This window comes from Pectinophora gossypiella, chromosome 20 (assembly GCF_024362695.1).
Source record: "Pectinophora gossypiella chromosome 20, ilPecGoss1.1, whole genome shotgun sequence".
Lineage (NCBI taxonomy): Eukaryota > Metazoa > Arthropoda > Insecta > Lepidoptera > Gelechiidae > Pectinophora > Pectinophora gossypiella.
The window spans coordinates 11,611,003-11,635,611 of NC_065423.1; the positions used below are offsets into that span (position 1 = coordinate 11,611,003).

General features: G+C 38.8%; 1 protein-coding gene across 1 annotated transcript in view; it reads right to left on the bottom strand.

The window, feature by feature from the left end:
* LOC126376230 (luciferin 4-monooxygenase-like) overlaps nt 1–21,968 on the bottom strand; it is a 29,968-nt gene extending 8,000 nt beyond the window's left edge. The window contains exons 1-7 of the mRNA XM_050023495.1: nt 21,896–21,968; nt 8,073–8,229; nt 7,361–7,568; nt 4,061–4,259; nt 2,620–2,742; nt 1,953–2,127; nt 499–633 (exon numbers count right to left, since the gene is read on the bottom strand). Coding sequence (XP_049879452.1) covers nt 499–633; nt 1,953–2,127; nt 2,620–2,742; nt 4,061–4,259; nt 7,361–7,568; nt 8,073–8,228 — 996 coding nt within the window. The 5' untranslated portion in view covers nt 8,229; nt 21,896–21,968. The remainder of the gene's footprint in view (nt 1–498; nt 634–1,952; nt 2,128–2,619; nt 2,743–4,060; nt 4,260–7,360; nt 7,569–8,072; nt 8,230–21,895) is intronic.
* Between the last annotated feature and the right edge of the window lie 2,641 nt (nt 21,969–24,609).

A 24,609-nucleotide genomic window follows, 5' to 3' on the forward strand; every position in this document is an offset into this window, starting at 1 on the left:
TTTAAGTAGGACACTGTAGGAACAGTTGAAACCCAAGCCAGTCAGACTCTCAGTCACTCAACGGCGAGTAGAGTATAATCATCACTATTTATTTATAGTTATGTCGTGTGAGGTTTAACATGTTTAGCAAGCGGTAACGAGTGAACTATCTACTTCTTCACTACCTGTGTGTACTCATCTATCCATTTAGTATAATATCTTTATTGTATCTACCTACAAAATGTAAAAACAGACGATGAGTTGCGGTGTACAGAAAAACCTGTCGATAGGTTTATGAGACACAGTTTTGATTTGTAAAATGTTTATTGTTACTTTGAATAATAAAAAAAAGTATTTGATAGCCAAGCAAATTTCAGTCGAATTGTATGATATTGGATTCAATTTAGCTTGGCTTTCAAATACTTAAACCCACGTTCATCCCTGGTTTATTTTTTATTTGTAAAGTGGTTCAGGGTGGTCCTATGAGTTACTTTTGCCAATAGATTAGGTAAGTATTACCTGTAATTCAGCTAGAAGCTCAGCAGACACAGCGCTGCCCCCAAGGTATATGACCTCAAAGCAGGTGAAATCACACTTGTCTCTCTCTCTGATCAAGCTGATCATGAAGGTCGGGCTGAGAGTGGAGTACGATGGCTGGAGGAAGACAACATATAGCATAACCTCAAGACTATATTTCTAATTTGGATAATCAGAACTACATTAATCGCAAGATGAACTAAATGTTGGCAAGCATTATATTTTTGAGGGGGATGATTTAGACCATGATTCTGAGTTGATATCAAGTGTGGAGTATTGCAGCCATTTATGGGACGGCGACCAACTTGCCGCTTTGGACTCAGCGGAGCGAAGAGCCTAGATGATGATCAGTGACACGTTAAGTTACACTCCTTAGCACATCGGCGAAAAGTTGCCAGTATGTCGGTTTTCTACAGACTGCACTTCGGGGAGTGTGCCCGCGATCTACACGAGCACATTCAACCATCCCTCTTTAATCTTCGGACTTCCAGACATACGGCCGGGCTCCATCCCTATTTGGTGGATATTCCAACTATTCGCAAAAAGCGCTTCGCATCGTCCTTCATTATGCGGACTGCTAGGAAGTGGAATTCTTTGCCGTCTTCTGTATTTCCGAATGCATATAACCCGGGTGCTTTCAAGGCCAGAGTGAACAGGCACCTTCTGGGCGAGTTCGCTCCACCTTACGCCTCGTCAATGCATTCGGGCAAGTCTGGGGCCAAGAGAAAACCCATCAAAGTAAAAAAAGTGGAATTTCCTGTCGGATAATTCACGAAAATTTTAGTACTGTTTTATTATTTTCAGTTCCATACTTTTACGACGGAAAATTCCACTTGATATCAACTCAGAATCAAGTTTTCGTTACGATGTCACTAACACCCTGTATATACGCGGTGACTGTTCATTTAACTACCTAATCATATTAGTTTGGAACATTGATGAATTCGGAATAGACAAGACATGCATGCATAACCTCACGCCTATTTCCCACCGGGGTAAGCAGAAACTATGGAATTCCTTTTGCTTCGATCATAACAAACTTGAATATTCTAAAAAGAATATTCTTCCATACTTATACAATATATATTTTTTTTTAATTTGAAAAACTCAAAGTAGTCTTATAAGGTAACTACTGATTGACAGAACTTTTATCAGAAGTTCTATTAACAGAATTACATGGGATTTTAGACGTCTTCTCTCGTGTGGGTTGTGAGGTGGATTACCAACCTCATCAACCCTGGTGTCAAGGGTTACTATTGAGCTGCTAAAGGCCCCTGACATGGCTCATGTAACGACTAATAGCCAGGACCAACGGCTTAACGTGTCTTCCGAAGCATGGATCATCTTACTTTTGGGTAATCTGGTGATCAGCCTGTAATGTCCTAACCAAACTAGGGATCTCAAAGTAATTTTAGACATTCAATTGAAAGACTCACCTTGTAAGTATTGATAACATGATAAGCATGATCCCTCGTAAGCGGCAGGGCCGACTGAAGTCTGGTATATCGCAAGATAGGAGACATTATGACGTGTAGCAATGCGGTCAGCCATTGCAGAGGGGACCCTACCAACGCGCTTTTTGTTGGGCCAGGAAAGGTGTCGAAACGGGACCTGCAGAAGGAAACATATTCAAATTCAAATTCAAACTTGTATTCAAACTCGTATTCAAACTCGTATTCAAAATCGTATTCAAACTCGTATTCAAACTCGTACTCAAACTCGTATTCAAACTCGAATTCAAACTCGTATTCAAACTCGTATTTAAACTCGTATTCAAACTAGTATTCAAACTCAAATTCAAATTCAAAAATATTGAATCGTCATTATTTACATAACGAACGTTCCATCCGCTCAAAACTATTGTAGCTTCTCACAACCTGTATAGCCGAGGAAAAGAAGGTGCAAAAAAGTCCTTTCACACGGCAATAGACGTTCTTTTAAAAAAACACAAAATATTGACTACAATTTAGTAATTTGCCTGTCTATCGGTTCCCAGACCTTTTTAAAAGGTAAATTCTGATTAATGGCCTATACTACAGGTCGCTGTAGTTAGCATTTTGGTGTTTCTTTGGTGTTCTAGGTAAAGTCTAAGAATAAACCCACCACCAATAAGGTCCAGTGATAGTGAAATTCTTGTGAGTACCGGCAGCTGACTTCGGCAGTCCGGTGGTCCCACTAGTGGGAATCAAAACAGCAATCGTGTCTTCGGGATCGAAGTCAGTCGCTCTGAAAATTAATTAAACATACAAAATTAATTGCCCATTGAAGCGGAAAGGACGAAAACTGGGCACCCTCAGCCTGTGTCTTAAATGTTATACCGGGTGAGAGCCCTCAGCGCTCCCCATTTGTCCGGCCAAGTAGTTAATTTAATTTAATTTTGTATTTTATTATTATTTTTCTGTTTCTTTTACGTTTTTGTTAATCTTCTTCTTATCGTGTGGGATGTGAGGTTTTTGTTAATAATTGTGATTTTCTGTAATATATTTTTTTCCCCTACTGTGTTTGTATTGTTACTGTGGTGTCCTCTAATAATAAATACTTTCTTTCTTTCTTTCTTTCTTTCTTTCTTTCTTTCTTTCTTTCTTTCTTTCTTTCTTTCTTTCTTTCTTTCTTCTTTCTTAATACCATTTGCAGCAAATCTTTTTTTTTATTATTACAATAGGCTCGCGTTTGACCACAATCTAACCTGATGGTAAGTGAGGATGCGGTAGAGAATGGATCACGCTTACATAACAAATGGCTATTCACTTTAGCCTTCGACAGACAGTTCTAGTCCTTTGCTGGCTTGGAAGTTTTTATAACATAACAAGCCTTACATCCCCAAAGGGGTAGGTAGAGTAGTCTAGTACACCCACTCAGTGATGTGTCATTTTTACAAAAATGTTTCCAAAGGCAAAGTTCCCGTTGTAAAAACTCTTTATTAGTAAGGAGACTGACATCTTTTCGTTTTCAAATTGTTCTTTCCTGTACTCTGGTCTTACCTGCCTAAAGGTTAGGCTCTTTTTACATAACTTTTTAAGGTAAAATAATAACATAAGTATTTAATTTTATATATCGATATATATGGACCCTGTAAAGTCTGAAATAGAACATATTGTTAAATTCAAATTCAAAAATATCTTTATTCAGTAGGTAACATAGTTACACTTTGAATCGTCAATTTTTACAAAACGAACGTCTCATCCGCCTAAAACTACTGCAGCTTCTCACAACCTGTATAGCCGGGGAAAAGAAGCTGCAAGAAAAAACAAATACCTACCTATTAATAAGGCTAATTGCCTGTTGGTTTTTTATACTGTACTTAAGTATTATTTTGTGATCTTTTCTTCATTATATTAATAATTAGATACAGTCATGTGTCATTTCGCTCCGTAACATTATGTACGGTCACGAGCATTAATATGATACACTTTTGTACCATGTCACAAAGACAAATTGAACTGTAAGTCTCATTAAATGTCAAATATGTTAGTGCGACAGAGTCCTAAAGTGGGTACATTATATTGCTCATGACTGTATGTAGGTATGTTTTTGTGTTACTTACTTGAAATTCTCAACAGTCATATCATCACCAAACCTGTCCAAGAGTTCAGCAAAACTCGTCAGATAGTCACCCTTGTCAAAGGTGATGATTGCAGCATTTAGTTCCAACTCATTGAGAGCTAACTGAATATCGGATGCCTTGTTGCTTTGACAGAAAATTGCCTTTGGTTTGTTTACATCGAACGACCCTTTCAACTCATCTGAAATGAAAAAGGATTATGACGGGACCAGTTTAATGTAAAAACTGCATAATGTCAGGTATACTACCGATCCACTACCATTTTGTACCTATTTTGACCTATCAAAAAAAAATAGTCTTCTTATCGTGTGAGTTATGAGGTGGAATACCAGCCTCGTCAACCCTGGTGTCAGGGTTACTATTGAGCCGCCAAGGACCCCTGACATGGCTCACGTAACGATTACTCACTTACAACAGTAAATAGTAACCGGGACCAACGGCTTTAAGTGCCTTCCGAAGCACGGATCATCTTACTAAAAAAAATAGTACCTTTATCATTCACACATTCATCATGCATTTTGCTTGCATTTTGTGCATTTATGCACAATAAAAATCTTTATTTTAAAAAAAATTTGTAGGTAAGTAATAAAGAAGCAATGACAATAGTCACAAAAAGACATATTGACAATAAGCATCATCCCTCTAGCATTAGGCCTGTGCTGGATTCAAACCTGCGACCTCAAAGTGAGAGGCAATCGTTCTACCAACTAGGCTACCACGGCTCCACATATTGACAACAACTAAATGCATTTTTTATTGCACGATGAAAGAAACGAACAACAATCTATTTCTATTAGTAAATAGTATTAAACTATTTTTTTATTTAGCAAGTATTGAACTATTTATCTAAGAATGTATAAATCGATCTCCACCAACGTGCAGTGGAGCAGCGTGATGAAGTATTCTCTATACCCTCCCCCCCATCCCCCCCGGTTAATTGAGAGGAGGCCTGTGCCCAGCAGTAGGACGTATTAGGCTATTAATGTATAAATGGAACTTCACATTGTACGGAACCCTAGCTAAGCAGCACAATTTTTCTTGACTGTATCATTTCAGTGGGTTAAATTCATTTCAGTGGACTCATTATCATTTCAGTGTACATTTATATCATTTCGGTGTACATTTATATCATTTCAGTGGGTACTTATCATTTCAGTGGACTCATAAAAATTCAATTTTAAATATCTCAGTAAGTTTCGATCGTATTTGATGCCCACTCACGCACATAATTTAAAATAGGTTAAAGTTTTAATTGTCGTCAAATATGTGAAGAAAAGTATTGAAATAAAAAATCTCACCGAAATGATAAAAAAATGAGACTTGTTGAAATTCACCCACTGATGAGATTGGAGTGGAGTAGGTAGATCCATAATTCATAGACGGGAGTCTCATATCCCCATTTAAACGCGGTAAGAACCCGTTATTATGTGCTTTAATTATGATAATAACCGCGTAAACTTAAAACAATGTATATATACAAGTTAACTGGTCCCGCCTATATCTTTTGAATGAGAAAGGTACAGATTATTTAGTTTAGGTATCAAATAGTAATGGATAGGTAGTGTATCTAACAATATGCAATTTCAACATTCAGAATCAGAATCATTTATTCAATAAATAATTAAATAATTATTCAATAATAAATAAATAATAGCAACGTAATTATCCATGATAATTACGTTGCTATTATTTATTTATTTATATTTATATAGACATTTGCAACATTACAGTATAAACCATTGCGTTACAAACAAGATTCTTATGGGCCTAAAACAAATTTACAATATTATAATGATAAATTGAACAATAATAAAGGAAGGATACACCAAATAATAACAAAACAATTCAATTAATAATAATGAGACAATACATAACAATTAAATAATTATTATTTAACTTATGCTACTGACAGGCATCAATTTTTCAAATGCTTTTGCACATTCACTCAACAAACATCCAATAGCACTCTCAAACAAGTCGCAATGTGGTGCGGACGCGAGAACGAGATTGAGAAGAGCACATACACGTAATATCGGCGTGTGGCGGTGCGCCTGCGTGCGCGCAGCGGGCTGCATCAGCAGCGGTGGCGCGCGGCGCGGCGGATGTCCCCGCCACGTCGGCACAAACACACGCACCAAGCGCTCAATCAGGTAGGCACTGTCAGTTTTACCCCGGATGATACTTAGGGCAAATCTGACAAGTGCTAGGTATCTCCGCAGTTGTAATGAGTCAAAACCCAAGCGACCCTGGAGAAAGAGCGTTGGATACATGTATGGGTAATACCCGCACCTCCTCTTGTACAAATAACGCAGAAAACGTTTCTGCACCTGCTCCAAAATGAGGTTGTATTTCCTCTCATATGGGATCCATACAACAGAGCTCGTTTCCAATATACTCCGAACAAGCGACGTATATAGAGTGCAAGTCGCCTCGTCTGAGAGGGCGGTGGCGTTCCTAAGTACAAACCCTATTATGCGTTGCGTTATTGCTTCTATGCTGTTCTGGGAGCAATTAAAAAACATAGAACACGTTCAGCTGCTTGTCTTCCCGGGCATGTCGTAAAAACCGACAGAGGGATTGCGTCCTCTAACATGATGGACTAATGTTATGGGCGATAGGCTGATCCCTTATCACCATAAGGTTCATCATATTCATCTTAGGACTTCGTATCAACAGTGGCTGCAAGTTGTCTTTGATTACTTGTGGCTCTGCCCACCCCATTTGGGATTACGGGCGTGAGTTTATGTATGTATGTATCATGGATAAAGTTGTTGAAGGTCAATGTAACATTTTTGAATTTACGTCATTTTGCAAGGTGTTATGGCTGAAAAACCAATGAGGGTATATATTACAAGTTACTTAATAACTACAGGAACACATTCAATACCAGACATTTTTATCATTTAGGTAGTCATTAATGTTATAATATGCTTTTTTACATAAAGTAACATGTCACATGAGCTTTAAATCAATTTTCTGACAAATTTAAAATATTATCTGCTATTTTATTGTAAAAACGTATACATAACCCTAAAAAAGATTAATTTTATTAAGTAAATTAATACACGTAATTAGGCACGTCGAAGCAAATGTAATTCTATTGAGTTTAGGTTAAGCCGTTGGTCCCGGTTACTACTTACTAGTTACTGGTAAGTGAGTAATCGTTACATGAGCCATGACAGGGGCCGTTGGCGGCTCAATAATAACCCTGACACCACGGTTGATGAGGCTGGTAATCCACCTCACAACCCACACAATAGAAGAAGATAGTCCGATACTCACTAACTGTCAAAGTCATGTCCACAGGGGCAACGGTGACTCCAAGGTACAGTGCAGCATAGAATGGTATGGCCAGGTCAACGTGGTTCGGCGCCATGAGGACGATGACGTCACCACACTGTAACCCCAGATTCTTCAGGCTTATAGCGCATTTCACGCTCCTCTCCAGGACAGAGGCGTTCGTCTCCGATTCGTCTGTTGCGGCATCGATCTGAATAATAAAACATAAACATAAACAGCCTATAGGTATACGTCACACTGCTGGGCACAGGCCTCCCCTCAATCAACCGGAAGGGGTATGGAGCATACTCCACCACGCTGCTCCACTGCAGGTTGGTGGAGGTGTTTTTACGGCTAATAGCCAGAACCAACGGCTTAACGTGCCCTCCGAAGCACGGAATTATCTTACTTTTTCGGACCAATCAGGTGATTCAAGCCTGAAAAGTCCTTACCCAACAAAGGACAGTCTCACAAAGTGATTTCGATAATGTTCCCATCGGGAATCGAACCCGGACCTCCAGATCGTGAGCCTTCGTTGGTCTAACAGAAAGCTCGGTAGTTACTTCATCTTGCGATGAATGTATTCTTCGAAATAAAAATTATCCATCATTCGCTAGGTCCCTATCTCCATACCAAACTTCCCTTGGATTGAGTGATTCAGGTGTGCCCTATGGCCAGTTCTGTCTTGACTGTTAAAAGCCAAAGTCATCCTCACCTGCAGAACAAACCCCGGGTCATCTTTAAGGCTTCGTAGCGTCAGCTTGCCAAGATGGAACATGTCCTCAGCTCTTCCTGACTCCGCCACCACACGGGCTCCCAACTCGCTCATGTACATGAGAACTGCATCGTTCGCACGACGGACTTTATGCATTCTGGGGAAATTGTTTGTGTTATTCTTCTTCTTCTTCAGTGGGTTCTTTATTCGAACGACCTCACCGATCTTGGTGTTACAACTGAGCACCGGAAATGCGATTCCCATCCCTTAGATTCAGATTCAATTATTGTAAAATTAAATAAACAAGCAATATAATATACACACCACCAGCCCATTAACGTCCCCACTGCTGGGGCACGGGCCTTCCCTATGGATGGATAGGGAGATCGGGCCTTAAACCACCACGCGGGCCCAGTGAGGATTGGTGGTTATTAACGACTGCTAATGCAGCCGGGACCAACGGCTTAACGTGCCTTCCGAAGCACGGAGGAGCTCGAGATGAAAACTTTCTTTTTGTGGTCACCCATCCTATGACCGGCCTTTGCGAAAGTTGCTTTACTTCAACAATTGCAGACTGAGCGCGTTTACCGCTGCGCCACCGAGCTCCTCATATAATATAATATAACGTATCATCTATCACGCTTACTCTAGGAGTCTAAATCTCTGTGCTCCTGTAATACACCAGCTTGCTTTTGAATCACGGATCGCCAGTTCGAACCCTGGTACTGGCCTTGCATCAATAACTTAGCTCGACCATTATAGATGGCGATACGGCTCACCTACCACGGCGATGTGTGGGACTTTAGTTTATCTTGAGATGAATGTACCTCTGACTACCCCAATTGGGATATTAGGATATCGTCTGCTTATGTTAAATCTGATCTACACGTTACATATCAGCATGACTCCTGTAGATATCCCACAAGGAGTAGGCAGGTGCAAAGTAAGTATATACGAGTACACATACTCATCACGGGCTTACGAGGGGAGGTCAAAAAGTTCGCGGAATGGAGGGGTTGGAGGGGGTTGGTTTGCTCGTACAGGTAGCCGCTAGTTGCACACCTCATTAACAGTATATGTACCAAGTTTGAAGCAAATCGGGTCATTAACGTTTGAACCATCGACCAGCAAACAAGTGAATCGGGAAGAACTCAGCGAATATGGAGAAAATTGAACACCGCGCCGTCATTAAGTTCCTCACCAAGCAAGGAAAATCCGCTCAGACGATTTTTAAAGAGCTGTTAGCAGTTTACGCGGACTCTGCCCCTGGTAAAACCATGGTTTACAAGTGGCATAGTCTTTTCAAGCAAGGAAGAGAGTCGATTGAAGATGACCCCCGCTCCGGACGGCCCATTGAGGCCACCACACCGGAAATCATCGAAAAAGTAGAGAAACTTGTATTAGAAGATACCCGCTTGAAGAAGAAGCAGCTTGCAGCAATGGTCGGTGTATCCGAAACAAGTATTTTAAATATCCTACATCAACATCTTGGGATGACTAATGAAACAAATGATTTTTGCTTACCTTATAGGAAAGTAGGTGAAATAGAAAAGGTATGTAAATACAGATATGTTTCAGAAATTTATAAAGTGGTGTTTACCTGAAGGGCACAGCTAGATGTTATAGACCGGTGAGCATGAGACAAAGAAAACTCCCTTTGAATTTGTACACTGTATAATTTTAAATATACAAATTTAATTATCCATAGGTAGGTAGAAACCCTATGGAGGGAGACAGGTCGCGCTTTGGTCCGTCAGGTTAATTGTCACTCCGTAACAACCATGGGATATCACTATGTTTAAAAACACTGTCCGTACACCTGTAGGCACCTCACTTACTCGAGGACCTCCGACTATCAGGCCTACCTGAGGCGTTCCGGAATACCGTACAGGTGATGAGTTGAGGCCGGCTCAGGCCAGGGCGTGCTGGACGATGGCGGCGCAGCGGGCCAACTGTTACGCAGCTGGCGGGCTGCACGTCCACCGGTCAACCTCGCAGACCTTCACCGGGCCTTATCCGGAGTGTTGACAAAAGGAGAGGCGCAGCACATCCACATGCGCGCCGCACAAAGGAAAGCTTCGACGTGCAAACAACCAAGGCAAGCTCCGCCGAAATGAAGCTTGAAATAACTTGCAAACGCAGAAGAAAACAGTAGCAATCTTCATTCACAAAATTTGTTGAAATAGTCTGATCCAATCATAAACTTCTTCTTAGATTAAAACTTGCAAAAACGTTAAAACTTTAAAACGTTAAAGGAAAAAACAAAAACCCCATCTGCAACAAGGAATGGCAATGATTAGCATGTGGTTCAGCTGACAGCGTGGCAAGGCAACTCACGAGTGTAAAACAAAGAAAATAACTTACAGGTTCATCCGGGATAGTTGGGCATCGCTCGGATGAAACCTAAACCCACCCACTGGACCTTAGGCGATGGGATTTCAGTGATGTTGCTGAAAACAAGGACCTCGAGGTTATCACAAAGTTGGTGCAAAAATATGCACGAAGAATTGCGAGGACTCACCATCTCGGTTAAGTTATTCATTTAAATCGAGACATCGGCTCTTGATGTCGCCGATAAATCGTGGCTTTTAATTTGCCCACATTATTGTTACGGCAGTGGAGTCTCCGGCGCTCTCGCGACGTCCCCACTTTCCATAACCTGTCTCTCAGCTCAGCCAGCTGTCAGTCTGACACACGAACCCACAATATTGCCAAACTAGAAAAAATCTACCAAACCATAAATTCGCCGAATCAACGACAACAATCGATCGACTTGTTTGATCCCAAAATTTAAACAATATAATTATAATATATCAAAATAAATGTTGCAGATAATTTTAATATAATAATTTAGAACAAAAGAAAATTATTAAAATGTTCGGGCCCATCGATAACCCTGCAGCGCCATCTGTGATTTCCTGCGGGTAAAATATAAAACAACGATATATCGCCAGAAACCACAAGATGTCGCTACAAGGCTCGTTGGTCCGAAATGCTTCGTTACAATACCCCCCTACCCACGAGAGGTTTCGAACTGGGTGAGAAACACGGCTGCCCTCAGCCATAGAGCCTGGAGCGCACAACCAGTCTAAATTTTAATGATTTAAAAAAAAATCTGCCACAAAAGACAAGACAACTAAACAATTTATAAAAAAAACGTAACGAAGCACAAACCAACATATAAACAGCACAACCCTAAGCACAACAATTACCCCGACCTGTTATTCTTCGCCTTTCGTTAATCACCTTTCACTTCTTTCATATAGTAGCACCCAGTATCCATTTCACTGGATGTTACCCACAATCATACCCCTGATGAGCTGACGACTCTCATAGTGTCACTCGATACCCCAATTCTAAAGACAAAGACAAAAAACAAAACAAAATAACAGTTGCTAGAGGCTTATTTAAGGAGTCACTACCCGCTCCGTCGAAAAACAAATAAAAATAGTCAACCTAATGAGGTTTCCTATTTAAATGGTTTTCTAATAAATGGCTACTATAAAGCCTAAAAAAAATGTTGTCACGAGCAACATAAAAAACTATATTAAATAGTTGGCTATAACCGCCCATAAAATCATAAAAATATGAAACGCTAAGTTGAGCGTTCATAAAAACGCTGCGTTGCAGACGCTAGTGTGTATGGGCCTTATTAGCGCACCATAAACACACTAAAAAAAAAAACATTAAACATAAAACATCTATTGGTAATTGTAGTTATTTTAAAATCAAAAGACTCAATTAATAGTCTTTAACCACATAAACAATTCGTGTTTGTTATAAATAGATTGTTACTAGGTCCTAATGACACAAGTAACCCCAAAAAATTTTTATCTAAATGTTATTGAATGCTAACCATGAAAAGGAAAAATTCTCCAATGAGTGACCGCAAGCTTTAAGATTCCCAATCTGCTTCGATTGGATGTCCCTATCGACAGACTCCGTGCATACTACACGCTCAAGACGGTGATGAAGATGATTATACAAAGCCCTAGCACGCATAAGGTGATGACGTTCCCTAGACTTCACTGCAGTATCAATCTTTGCCTGCAGCTCCTTCAGCTTTTCGGTGATAATTGGGAATTCGGCCTGTGGCTTCCGCTCATCGTCCAGTATTTCATCCGGAGAGAAACCTGTGATCAACTCCCTAAGCTGTTTCTTCATTTTGAGAACAGTATCAGCTGGTGCTTCAGCACGAATACTCACTCCATAAACCAACTCATCACAGAGCAGTGATTGTAAACAAACAGTTTGGATATCCATGGTTGTGTCTTAGTTATAATTTCAAGTTTGAAAAGAGTTCTGAAGTTAACTAAGTAAATTTATATCAAAATGTACCCGTCTGCCTCCAAAACTTATTTTCTAGAATATGTACAATATTTTCATTAAATATAGACCAAATAACTGTTATTATCACACAACATCAATTCTTAGTTTATTCCTGTAATTAACTTTCAAAATAATAAAAGAAACAACAGTGTTTTATATAAATTTTGTTTTAGGTTATGTTTACTATGAAGTAAATGTTTATTTTTAAGTTGTAATATATAAGATTGTAAAGCAAGTTGACTACTAAATATTACTCAATAAAGTTGTTTTTTAAAAGACAGATCTAAAATTATTCCAAAAAACCAAGTAAGAAAAATGCTTGCCAAGCAGCGGCACAACTAACAATATGATGATGAAGGAAAGTTACAGAGTATCAATTTTTATTTAATGTCCTGTTATAAATGCATTAATAAAAAACTACCTTTATATGTTTTATGAAAGTAATATTAATTCATTTAAAAATTAAATGGTAAATTTGTTTGTTTTTATCATTTATGTTTACAAATAGTAAAAAAAATATACCTATTATTATGGATATTAGTAGTCCAAATCTTAACAAAAAGCTCAATACTCATAAAAAAATTTGCTAGTAAGCATCAAATTAATGTTCAAAATATGTTTTAACCTGTAGTTTACATAATGGTTAAATAAAATGAAAACACAAATGTAGTTTTAAAAATTGACAATAAGCCCTAGAATTGGGTTAAACTTATTGCAATAAAATAAGTATTTAGGTTAGGTCTCTGTAGGAGGCCTAGAACCTTACTTATACTAAGACAGACACAACTTAACCTAGATGCAAACAAAACACAAACAATTCACACAAAATCCCATCACTTTTAATAATAAAAAAAAATACACTGTTTTCACTAAATTTAATCTTAAAGTTTATGCCAACACCACTTATATTCTAAAATGGTTGTACAGAGCGACAATTTCACCAAGAAGGGCGCCACTGAAACGGTAGATCTTTGTAATTCCAATAGAATAGAATTTAATTATTGAGAAGTGGGCCATTAGGTAAAGTATCATTCTGTGACATGACCATAAGATAGCACTAGGTTTTAAAATATCTTTCCGTCCTCCTAGTAGTCACCTCACTTACTCGAGGACCTCCGACTATCAGGCCTACCTGAGGCGTTCCGGAATACCGTACAGGTGATGAGTAGAGGCCGGCTCAGGCCAGGGCGTGCTGGACGATGGCGGCGCAGCGGGCCAACTGTTACGCAGCTGGCGGGCTGCACGTCCACCGGTCAACCTCGCAGTCCTCCACCGGGCCTTATCCGGTGTGTTGACAAAAGGAGAGGCGCGGCACATCCACATGCGCGCCGCACAAAGGAAAGCTTCGACGTGCAACCAACCAAGGCAAGCTCCGCCGAAATGAAGCTTGAAATAACTTGCAAACGCAGAAGAAAACAGTAGCAATCTTCATTCACAAAATTCGTTGAAATAGTCTGATCCAATCATGAACTTCTTCTTAGATTAAAACTTGCAAAAACGTTAAAACTTTAAAACGTTAAAGGAAAAAACAAAAACCCCATCTGCAACAAGGAATGGCAATGATTAGCATGTGGTTCAGCTGACAGCGTGGCAAGGCAACTCACGAGTGTAAAACAAAGAAAATAACTTACAGGTTCATCCGGGATAGTTGGGCATCGCTCGGATGAAACCTAAACCCACCCACTGGACCTTAGGCGATGGGATTTCAGTGATGTTGCTGAAAACAAGGACCTCGAGGTTATCACAAAGTTGGTGCAAAAATATGCACGAAGAATTGCGAGGACTCACCATCTCGGTTAAGTTATTCATTTAAATCGAGACATCGGCTCTTGATGTCGCCGATAAATCGTGGCTTTTAATTTGCCCACATTATTGTTACGGCAGTGGAGTCTCCGGCGCTCTCGCGACGTCCCCACTTTCCATAACCTGTCTCTCAGCTCAGCCAGCTGTCAGTCTGACACACGAACCCACAATATTGCCAAACTAGAAAAAATCTACCAAACCATAAATTCGCCGAATCAACGACAACAATCGATCGACTTGTTTGATCCCAAAATTTAAACAATATAATTATAATATATCAAAATAAATGTTGCAGATAATTTTAATATAATAATTTAGAACAAAAGAAAATTATTAAAATGTTCGGGCCCATCGATAACCCTGCAGCGCCATCTGTGATTTCCTGCGGGTAAAATATAAAACAACGATATATCGCCAGAAACCACAAGATGTCGCTACAAGGCTCGTTGGTCCGAAATGCTTCGTTACACTAAGGTCAGCGCAAGATGGGTTCCAAGAATGCTCACGCCACTTCAAAAAAGCGAGCGTGTCGAGTGTTCTCGCCAGTTTTTAGAGCTCTGTGGAGAGAATAAGGAAGAAGTTATGGCCCGGATTGTTACTGGAGATGAAACCTGGGTTCACCACTATGAACCTGAGTCGAAGCAAGAGTCGATGCAGTGGCATAAAAAAGGCACACCTCCTCCAAAGAAGTTTAAGGTGTCACAATCGGCCGGAAAGATCATGGCCACTATTTATTGGGATACAGAAGGTATTTTGCTGATTGATTATAAAGATCGTGGTGTGACTATAACGGGACATTACTACGCTTCTTTACTGGATAGATTGAAAGAGGCTATCAAGGAAAAAAGAAGAGGAAAGCTGTCAAGAGGTGTGCTCCTTTTGCACGACAACGCACCCGTCCACACGTGCCATGTTGCGACGGCTGCCATTCACCGATGCGGGTTCGAAAAATGAAACCACCCGCCTTACAGTACAGACTTGGCCCCCAGCGATTATTATTTGTTCCCAAAAATGAAAAAGGAACTGCGTGGACGAAAATTTGGCGATGATGAAGAAGTCAAGTCTGCAATTTCGGCCTATTTTGACAGCAAAGAGAAATCTTTTTTTTATGATGGAATAAACAAATTATTTGATAGATCCGGAAAATGTGTTAAGGTTAAGGGAGAATATATTGAAAAGGAAAAATAGTTTCGTGTTTAATTTCGACCCCCTTCCCCCTCATTCCGCGAACTTTTTGACCTCCCCTCGTAGCTCTGTAAGCGCGCGACTCTTTCTCGCCTCGACATACGTAACCCATCACTCTCTCACAGTACTGCACAGAAAGAGACAGATGATCTCTGTCGTGGCGAGAAAGAGTCGCGTGCTTACGGTGCTAAGCCCGCAGCTATGTTTAAGTTTTGACAGCCTGTAACTAATAACTTAAAACAAGGTTAAGTGGTGTCTGCGGGGATCAAGGCTTATAGTTACTTATATATATTTTTTAAATAATATAGGCTCGCCTATGACCACAATCTCACCTGATGATGAATGACGATGTGGTCTAGGGTAGTGCACGATTACCTAGCAAAGCATTGTGTGACGGATGCGGCAGAGAACTGGCTAGGGGATATATGATCCACGCAGGATATTTTTGTCTGCCATACGCAATAGTAATTATACTCGCTCCTTGTTCGAGAGGTTTTTTACAGTGTAGTCTACGTCTTATGCTCCAGCATCGTCACAATTTTCAAAGCTCATATCCAAAGCTAAAAAAAAAGTTAGTTTCCCGCTTCCGAGCGCACCTGTCAACTAATGTCATTACGGTTTTTGTGCACCGGCGCGTCACTTCGCCTCCGTAAATAAACAGTATTTTAAACTAATTGAAAACTAATATTTAACACAAAAACATGATTGATGTAGTGCAACAAATCTGTTACTTACATAATCAAGTGCTTTTTTCTTTAAAAAACCTAGAAACAGTACCAAAGAAAAAATGTGGATGACGACGAGTGTAAGTTCTTTTTGATAAAACAAAATGTGGATTAAACTGGTAAGTCTTAACATTATCCATCTACTAAAACAAGAGAAGATATAATTATGATCAATTCAATTTGATTCCTTTTATTATCGAAAACAAATTACTTTTTTTGAGGTTATAATAATTTTATAATCCTAACATTCGAAGAAGTAACTTAAGTCGGTACTTATTACTAATAAAAGTAACTAGTTTTATTAACAGAAATAATAATAATATTAAAATTGTATCGTGTTTGTTATAACAGTGATTTAAATGTATACTTTGTTCCGATGTTGTTGTTGTTTAAATTCGCCTTATATAAGGCAGGCAAAGATCTGAGGACTATACAGTCTTGACTTTAGTAATTTAATATTCGAAAATCACGATCAAAATAGGCCTAAGCCTTGTCTTCAGTCCCTGATTGCCACGTTTTTATTTTCATCTGCCACAAAAAAAAAAAAAAAGATTTTTATTTTTGTTTCTTTTCGTAATTCGTGTTCTTGACTTATGTGGTGGTTGATAACTTACTATCAGCGAATGAAAAGAGCAGTTTTATAATAAAACGAAGAGACCCAGTGAAATATAACCACAGAATGGCATAGAAAAGTAAATAATAAACATAGAAATAATTTGAAAAGTTCAGATAATTAGACGACAGAAGCACTTCATGTTTACCCTGTTCATCAAAAAGTACCTATGAGACAGTAGTACTCGATATTACAGAGGTCATCTACACCATTGGTAGACAAGATACATAACTTATTCAAGATAACACTTAAAACATTTAGAGGATTATAATTGGTTCAACACAAGATAACCATACTTAAAACTGATATTATACTATATTATAACAGTACATAATCCCATCCCACAGTCTCTGTTAAGTGGTGATAATAATGTTATCTTCTCCGAATGATACTTACAATATAAGATGATGATAACATACCCTAACAATAAAAACAGAAAGAGTGTTAAGAGGGTACAGGCAAGAGATAGCCTTATTATAGTAAGCAATTTCTTCCAAATTACTCTAATCTTATTATAATTCAAGCTTCCAACGTATGGGTGATGATTATTGGTACCAACCTAACCAACAAGAGAACACCACTTGGAGAGTCACCTAGTTAAGCACTAGTAGTGAACTGTCTGACTAGAGGATAGACAGACTATTTGTTTCCTTTTAGAGCTATCACAATAGAGGATAGACAATGAACTTGATGTATCAACCCTATTAACTTAAAAATCAACCACTAAGACTGTTGCAAAGCGCAAATATACCTATGTCTAATTTTAATACCTAGAGCCATCATTTAGCGGATGGACAGTGGACTTGATGGTACCAACTCAATGTACATAAGAGCTATCACTAAGAAGTTCGCCATTGCTAAGCGCTAATATACCTATTTTACATTTCCATACCTAGAGCTATCACTTAGAGGATAGACAATGGACTTGAAGGCACAATGCACATAAGAGCTACCATTAGGAAGGTCGCCATTGATAAGCGCTAATATACCTATTTGTCATTTCCATACCTAGAGCTATCACTTAGAGGATAGACAATGGACTTGAAGGCACAATGCACATAAGAGCTACCATTAGGAAGGTCGCCATTGATAAGCGCTAATATACCTATTTGTCATTTCCATACCTAGAGCTATCACTTAGAGGATAGACAATGGACTTGAAGGTATCAATGCAATGAACATAAGAGTTACTACTAGGAAGGTCACCATTAACAAGCGCTAACATACCTATTTCTCATTTCCATACTTAGAGCTATCACTTAGAGGATAGACAATGGACTTGATGGTATCAACCTAATTAACAAAAGATTTACCACCAAGAAGGTCGCCATTGCCAAGCGCTTATATACCTATTTATCATTTCCATACCTAGAGCTATCACTTAGAGGATAGACAATGGACTTGAAGACACAATGAATGTAAAAGATACCACAAGGAAAGTCGCCATTGACAAGCGCTAACATACCTATTTCTCATTTCCATACTTAGAGCTATCACTTAGAGGATAGACAATGGACTTGATGGTATGAACCCTATTAACATAAGAGCTACCGCGATTAGGGTCGGCATTGGCAAGCGCTATATATACCTATTTCTCATTTCCATACCTAGAGCTATCACTTAGAGGATAGACAATGGACTTTATGGTATCTACTCAAATAACATAAAGCTACGATAGCCAGAACATAGACCAACTATTTTTTATACTTTTATTTCCATGTTTGATTTGGCACTTGAGGAATTGAAGATAAACGATTTAATTGTCAGGGCTTACCTACCCATATTGAAACTCAAGATAAGACTAATGCTGAGAAACAATAGACTATTACGTCAAATTGTTCATTATAAAATAATGAGAGTACAAATTCTGAAGAAATAACCGACAGTTCAAAACCTAAAAGCCTCTGTTCTATTCGTCAACCTCAACTGTGCTAGAAATCAAAGTATTAATAGTATGTAATGCCAGAGATTACTTCCAAAAGAGATAACTGTACACAGGACATGGTTAGAGAACCATTAACTGCTATTAAATTCTTTCAACCAAGATCATAAAATTCAAATAGCACATAAATAATAATGAATAACGCTGCCTGAAGAGTGAGTAAACGAGATAGCAGCAGGATCTGTGGAACAGAGACAACAGTATCAGCAGGCAGCCCCACAGCCAACATTACGAACAGAAAGCCCACAAGGAACAGTATCAGCAGGCCGCCCACAGCCAGCAATAAAAGCATTGATGCAACCAGACATGATCAGCAGTGCCATAACCAGCAGTACCAGCAGGCCTACAGCCAGCAGTAGTAGCAGAGCTACAACCAGATGTATTGGCAGTCTCACAGCCATTAGTATCAACAGTGCCCCAGGCAGGAAGGCCGTTTAAGAATAGTACCTCATGAGGAGGAAGAATTCCCTACAAAGTTACAATGGGAAAATTTGCTCAAGCAAATATATTTACTTTTATGATATTTACTTTTCAAAATTCTGGTAAAATTAATCCCGAATGTCTATCACTAAAAGTTTTAGCATTATCATTAAGACATGGGATTCAAATACTGTCTTTGTTAATCAGGAATAACAATACTAATCTCAGTATAAATTGAGGTACCTACCTGATAATATTATAACTTCAATGAAAATTTCCTTCAAGTATTACATTCGAAATTATAAAATATTGATACCTAGTTCTGTTAGATAGAATAGTTGCCCTTTTTATTATTAACTCATAGGTGAAAAGGAAGGAAAAATAGTTCATTAGTAACATATAACTTACATCATAACCGTTAGCGGTTTCTCTAAATTATGTTGTTGTAGATTTATTATGTTGTTGCTGATCAGCCCAAACACAGTTTACAATTAATATAAAAATTACAACATTAATGTTACAACAGCAATATACGGGATGTGTCCCTCCACTTAATCAATCGGAACCAAACTGCAGTGGAGAAGTAACAATAATATTTTTATGATAAATATATGTTTATCCTATTTTTCGGTTAGTGTTGTAAGGTCAATCAGGCAGGTCCCGTCACTCAATAACCTGACATATTAAATCTTCAGGTTGGGTATGAGAAGTGAATCCCAGTGCAAACAACGGGATCATGTTAGGTTAGATTAAAGAAAAAGGATGATTTTTACAAACGATGATAATATACCTACACGACCGATAATTAATAAATTAATGTTATCCTTATATGTAACTGCATACCTAAGGGTAAAAATGTTTTATCCATTTATTTATTTTTTCCAGTAAATAATAGGACGTTACTATTACTGTCCTAAAAACAAATTTAATAATTATTACACTAAAGGGATAGCTGCGTAAACAATGTTACGTGTGTTGATGTGTCGTGTGTACGTTGTTCTATCATCTGATGGTGGGTGAAAGGTTGCATAGAGGAATAGTAAAAGATTCCACAACAAGTTATATTTATTATTACCACATAAAAAAAAATATATACTAAATATTATTACCAAGCCCATATGGTCGATATTAGGTAATACAAAATAACGTGGGCTCAGGTAATCTATTTTAATAAAAACAAAATCTTAATTAACACGAAGTTAATTATCACACAAGTACATAATGTAAATGCGCCCTCTTTATACTTTCAGCCTCATTTAACAATATCTTATAATAAAGAGGAAAGTTTAGATCAGTGGTTCTGAATATCTTAATGAAAAAGGTCACTTGAATAAATGTATCGAAATTCTTACTTACACTTATATTTGTATTTTCTCTAATCAATTTGACATGTTGTCTTAGGATTCATTTGACTACTCAATGTCGACAACAATTGCCAACTTAGCACAGGATGTTACAATCAATCTTGTGCCTGGGTGCCCGCGTCATTACCCGTTCTTTATGTATTTCTTCTTATTTTATGTATGTAAACAAATAATGTGTAACTTTGATTTTATTGTAGCCCTTGGTGTGCCAATGAAAAATGAGTGTTACACTATATGATAAAGTCTCACAGTCCTTTCGACTACAACTATCGTTGTTGTTCAAGAGCTTCGGAAGTCTGCTCTATGGTGAGGTCCCTGTGAGGCTCGTATAGCCAATTGTGATGCTGAGCTTCCATCAGAAATTTGTTCTTGTGTAGTTCTTTTGTTGTGAAATTGATAGTCATGTGAAATAGATATTTAATGTACTTGCTTAACTTCAACTTTATTATTTAGAACTATGTATCTATTCTAGTACAGTATAGTATAACCATATATAACATACATAATATCGATTCCATTCTTGAGAACTGGTGAAACTTGTTTAGCGAACAGTAATTATTCTTATTGTTTTTTATATGATAATATCAAAACGTTTGGTGGAACGCCGCGCTGAGTTTATCAGGCGACGGCTGTGCCTCTGACTGCCTTTATTGGGATTAAAGTCATGGGCAGCTTAATTAGCCTTTGTGATAAAAATGTACTTTATTAATGAATAATCATATTATTGGTACTCGTTTCAATTTAAATGTTTCATTCCCAACTAAGCTTTAAACATCTACACTGTAAAAAACCTCTCGAACAAGGAGCGAGTATAATTATGAGATTAAACGAACTTACCTGTAAGTGAAGTTCTATCTCAATTATACGAAGCTCCTTGTTCGAGAGGACTCCCTCCCTTCAATTTTAATATCCCGCCCTAAAGCTTCCACAGGTGATGGAGTTGTCCATGAAACATGCTTTAAACATAATGACATTAGTTGACAGGTGCGCTCGGAAGCGGGAAACTAACTTTTTTTTTAGCTTTGGATATGAGCTTTGAAAATTGTGACGATGCTGGAGCATAAGACGTAGACTACACTGTAAAAAACCTCTCGAACAAGGAGCTTCGTATAATTGAGATAGAACTTCACTTACAGGTAAGTTCGTTTAATCTCATAATAATAACCCAGCAAATGCTTATTCACTCTAGCCTTGAAGACTCCCAGGTTATAAGTTGGAAAAACAGACGGCTGCAGGCAGTTCCAATCCTTCGCTGTTCGCATCAAAAAGGAAGAGGTGAAACGTTTAGTGCAGATTGGTAGTATATGCACAACATAAAGATGAAATGCCCGCCGACGCCTAGTTGTCAGTAGATGGAATGGAGTGGGTGGAATTAACTCGTGAAGTATTAGTAAGTAGTATTATTATAAAGTAAATGAAGAGTTTAAGTTGTAAGAACTCACTTTGCTGTTTCACTGCCAACTCTATCAAAATAACTATGTTTACCCGACTGTTGAAATAATACGTCCGAATAGAATGGAGGACGGATAATTTCTGTGTCTAAATAGCTAAATTAAAATCAGCGACTGCCTGGCTTACAAAAGCAAAGGACAATATACACTACATTGATTCATGTTATATTCCTAGAATACTTACTACTTAAGTTTACTTTTAACTTGATTGGAAATACAGAAATAAACCGTTAGTCTTTTGTACAACATTTCAATGCCATGGTTGTTTGTTTTCAGTGAACTCATTCATAAATTGATTTCATTGAAAATATTTTGGTAGGTACATGTGTAAGGGTGCGTTGGGGTACATTAATGAGTTGAGTATGTTACTGTGAGTCAATGTAAAAACCAATGGTCCAGTTTGGAGAACGCGAGACTTACATACAGTGTCGCGAGTTCGATTTCCGGGTCGGACTCTAAACCACTTCATTCGACCTTATGACTTTGAATTCATATTTGGATCATATAATAATGGATCACGTGGTTTCCAGGATTTGTACCCGGTTCATGGCAATACCTACCTACGTTACTTGGCGGGTTTGGCGCTACCTAGAAGGACGTACGTTGACCAAATTGGAGATGTCAGTTCGATCTACTCTGAACCGGCGTGCGTGTATGAAACGATTGATTAATGTGGAGGAAGCTAGAGAAGTGTCAGGACGGGATCGAAGCAAATGAAATGTCGTAGTCTCTGTTTGCCCCGGTGGGAAATAGACGTGAGTTTTGGTATGAATGTAATGGCAATAAGCTCGCCCCCTATTACATCAATAAATAAATAGGGATTTAAACATAGAGTGAGTGTTCTACAGTACAACTCTTTAGAGATACAGGCGTGTAAAAACCATCTAATGACCTAGTCTCTTCAGGAGCTCAGTGGCGCAGCGGTTAACGCGCTCGGTCTGCGATTGTTGAAATAAAGCAACTTTCGCAAAGGCCGGTCATAGGATGGGTGACCACAAAAGAAAAGATTTCATCTCGAGCTCCTCCGTGCTTCGGAAGGCACGTTAAGCCGTTGGTCCCGGCTGCATTAGCAGTCGTTAATAACCATCAATCCGCACTGGGCCCGCGTGATGGTTTAAGGCCCGATCTCCCTATCCATCCATAGGGAAGGCCCGTGCCCCAGTAGTGGGGACATTAATGGGCTGATGATGATGACCTAGTCAATTTAGTGATCTGTAACACATAACATTATACATGCTATGCTTCTGGTTTCATACAAGACCATTAAGGCATGCCCTCCACTGGGGCAATTCTTGTTCGGTGCGTCCTTGCCGCGGGGGTGGGCGCCTCTTACTTCAGTAGGCTAGAGTGAGATGGTGGCAGAGTGGCAGAGTTCAGATAGGGATCCAGACCTACGGGTATTATGTAGAACCCTTGCCCAACAACTAACTGCCAACTGTTGCGTAACAACGTGAGAAGATGCAGGATGGAAGGGACAAGTCACAGGGACTATAACTTAGAAGGAACCTGACAAAGGGCAGCAGTAACTGTCAGTACTATTCTGATGCGGAGAACAGGAGTCCTAGTACGGCTTTGAAATAGAATACTCTAGGCGCTATCCCACTCGCGTCAGAGTACTGCGAGGCGGAAGACAAGAGAGAAACCACTCTATTTTCCCCTAAAAAAAGAAGCATGGAGAATGCTACTACAAGAGCGTGGCTCTTAAATTAGTGATGATGAACACGTGACATAATCTAAGTGTATTATTTTTAGAAAGAATTGTTTCAATAATGTGGTCTTTTTAATCCTGTGCCTCAGCTGAGATGCTAGCATAGTGTGTAATGATCTTAAAAACGTACATTGTTGGCTTTATAGCACAGTTGAACAGTGGTTGTTACAGCTTACATATTCATATATAATGTACAGACTCAGTAGTAATTCTGCCTCTAATTATGGGACGGAAGACGTACAAACAAAATTATAGGCCTATCCACGTTAAGGCGTAATTATCCGATGTCTTGGATTAAACTTTAAACGGGTTAAAACGTTTTAGATTCCTTGCATTAATCTAGTTTTGTTATTTTATTATCTTCTATGCTGTACTATTAAAAAAATAAGTTTTCTTCTATAGTGTGGGTTGTGAGGTGAATTACCAACCTCATTAACCCTGGTGTCAGGGTTATTATTGAGACGCCATAGGCCCCTGACATGACTCTTGTAACGACTACTTACTTACATCATGGTGGTCCAGTGGTTGAGTGTTAGGCTCACGAGCCGGAGGTCCCAGGTTTGAATTCCGGTGGGGAATTATCACAAAAATTACTACACTAGTTACACTAGTTTGGTTAGGACATTACAGGCTGATCACCTGATTAGTATCCGAAAGTAAGATGATCCGTGCTTCGGAAGGCACGTTAAGCCGTTGGTACCGGTTACTACTTACTGATGTAAGTTAGTAGACGTTACAAGAGTCATGTCAGGGGCCTATGGCTGCTCAATAGTAATCCTGACACCAGGGTTGATGTCGTTGGTAATCCACATCACATAACGAGAGAAGAAGAAGACCTGGATTGAAACTAGCGTGTCTTTTGTTAACATACTTACTTCAAATTCGGACGTGATTTCCCAAAATAAGCACTTAGGTGGTTTTCACTTTAAGATGATGATATTTTTCATTATTTTCCTTCTTAGAACTTCGTAGGTATTAATAGTATCTACAAGTAGGT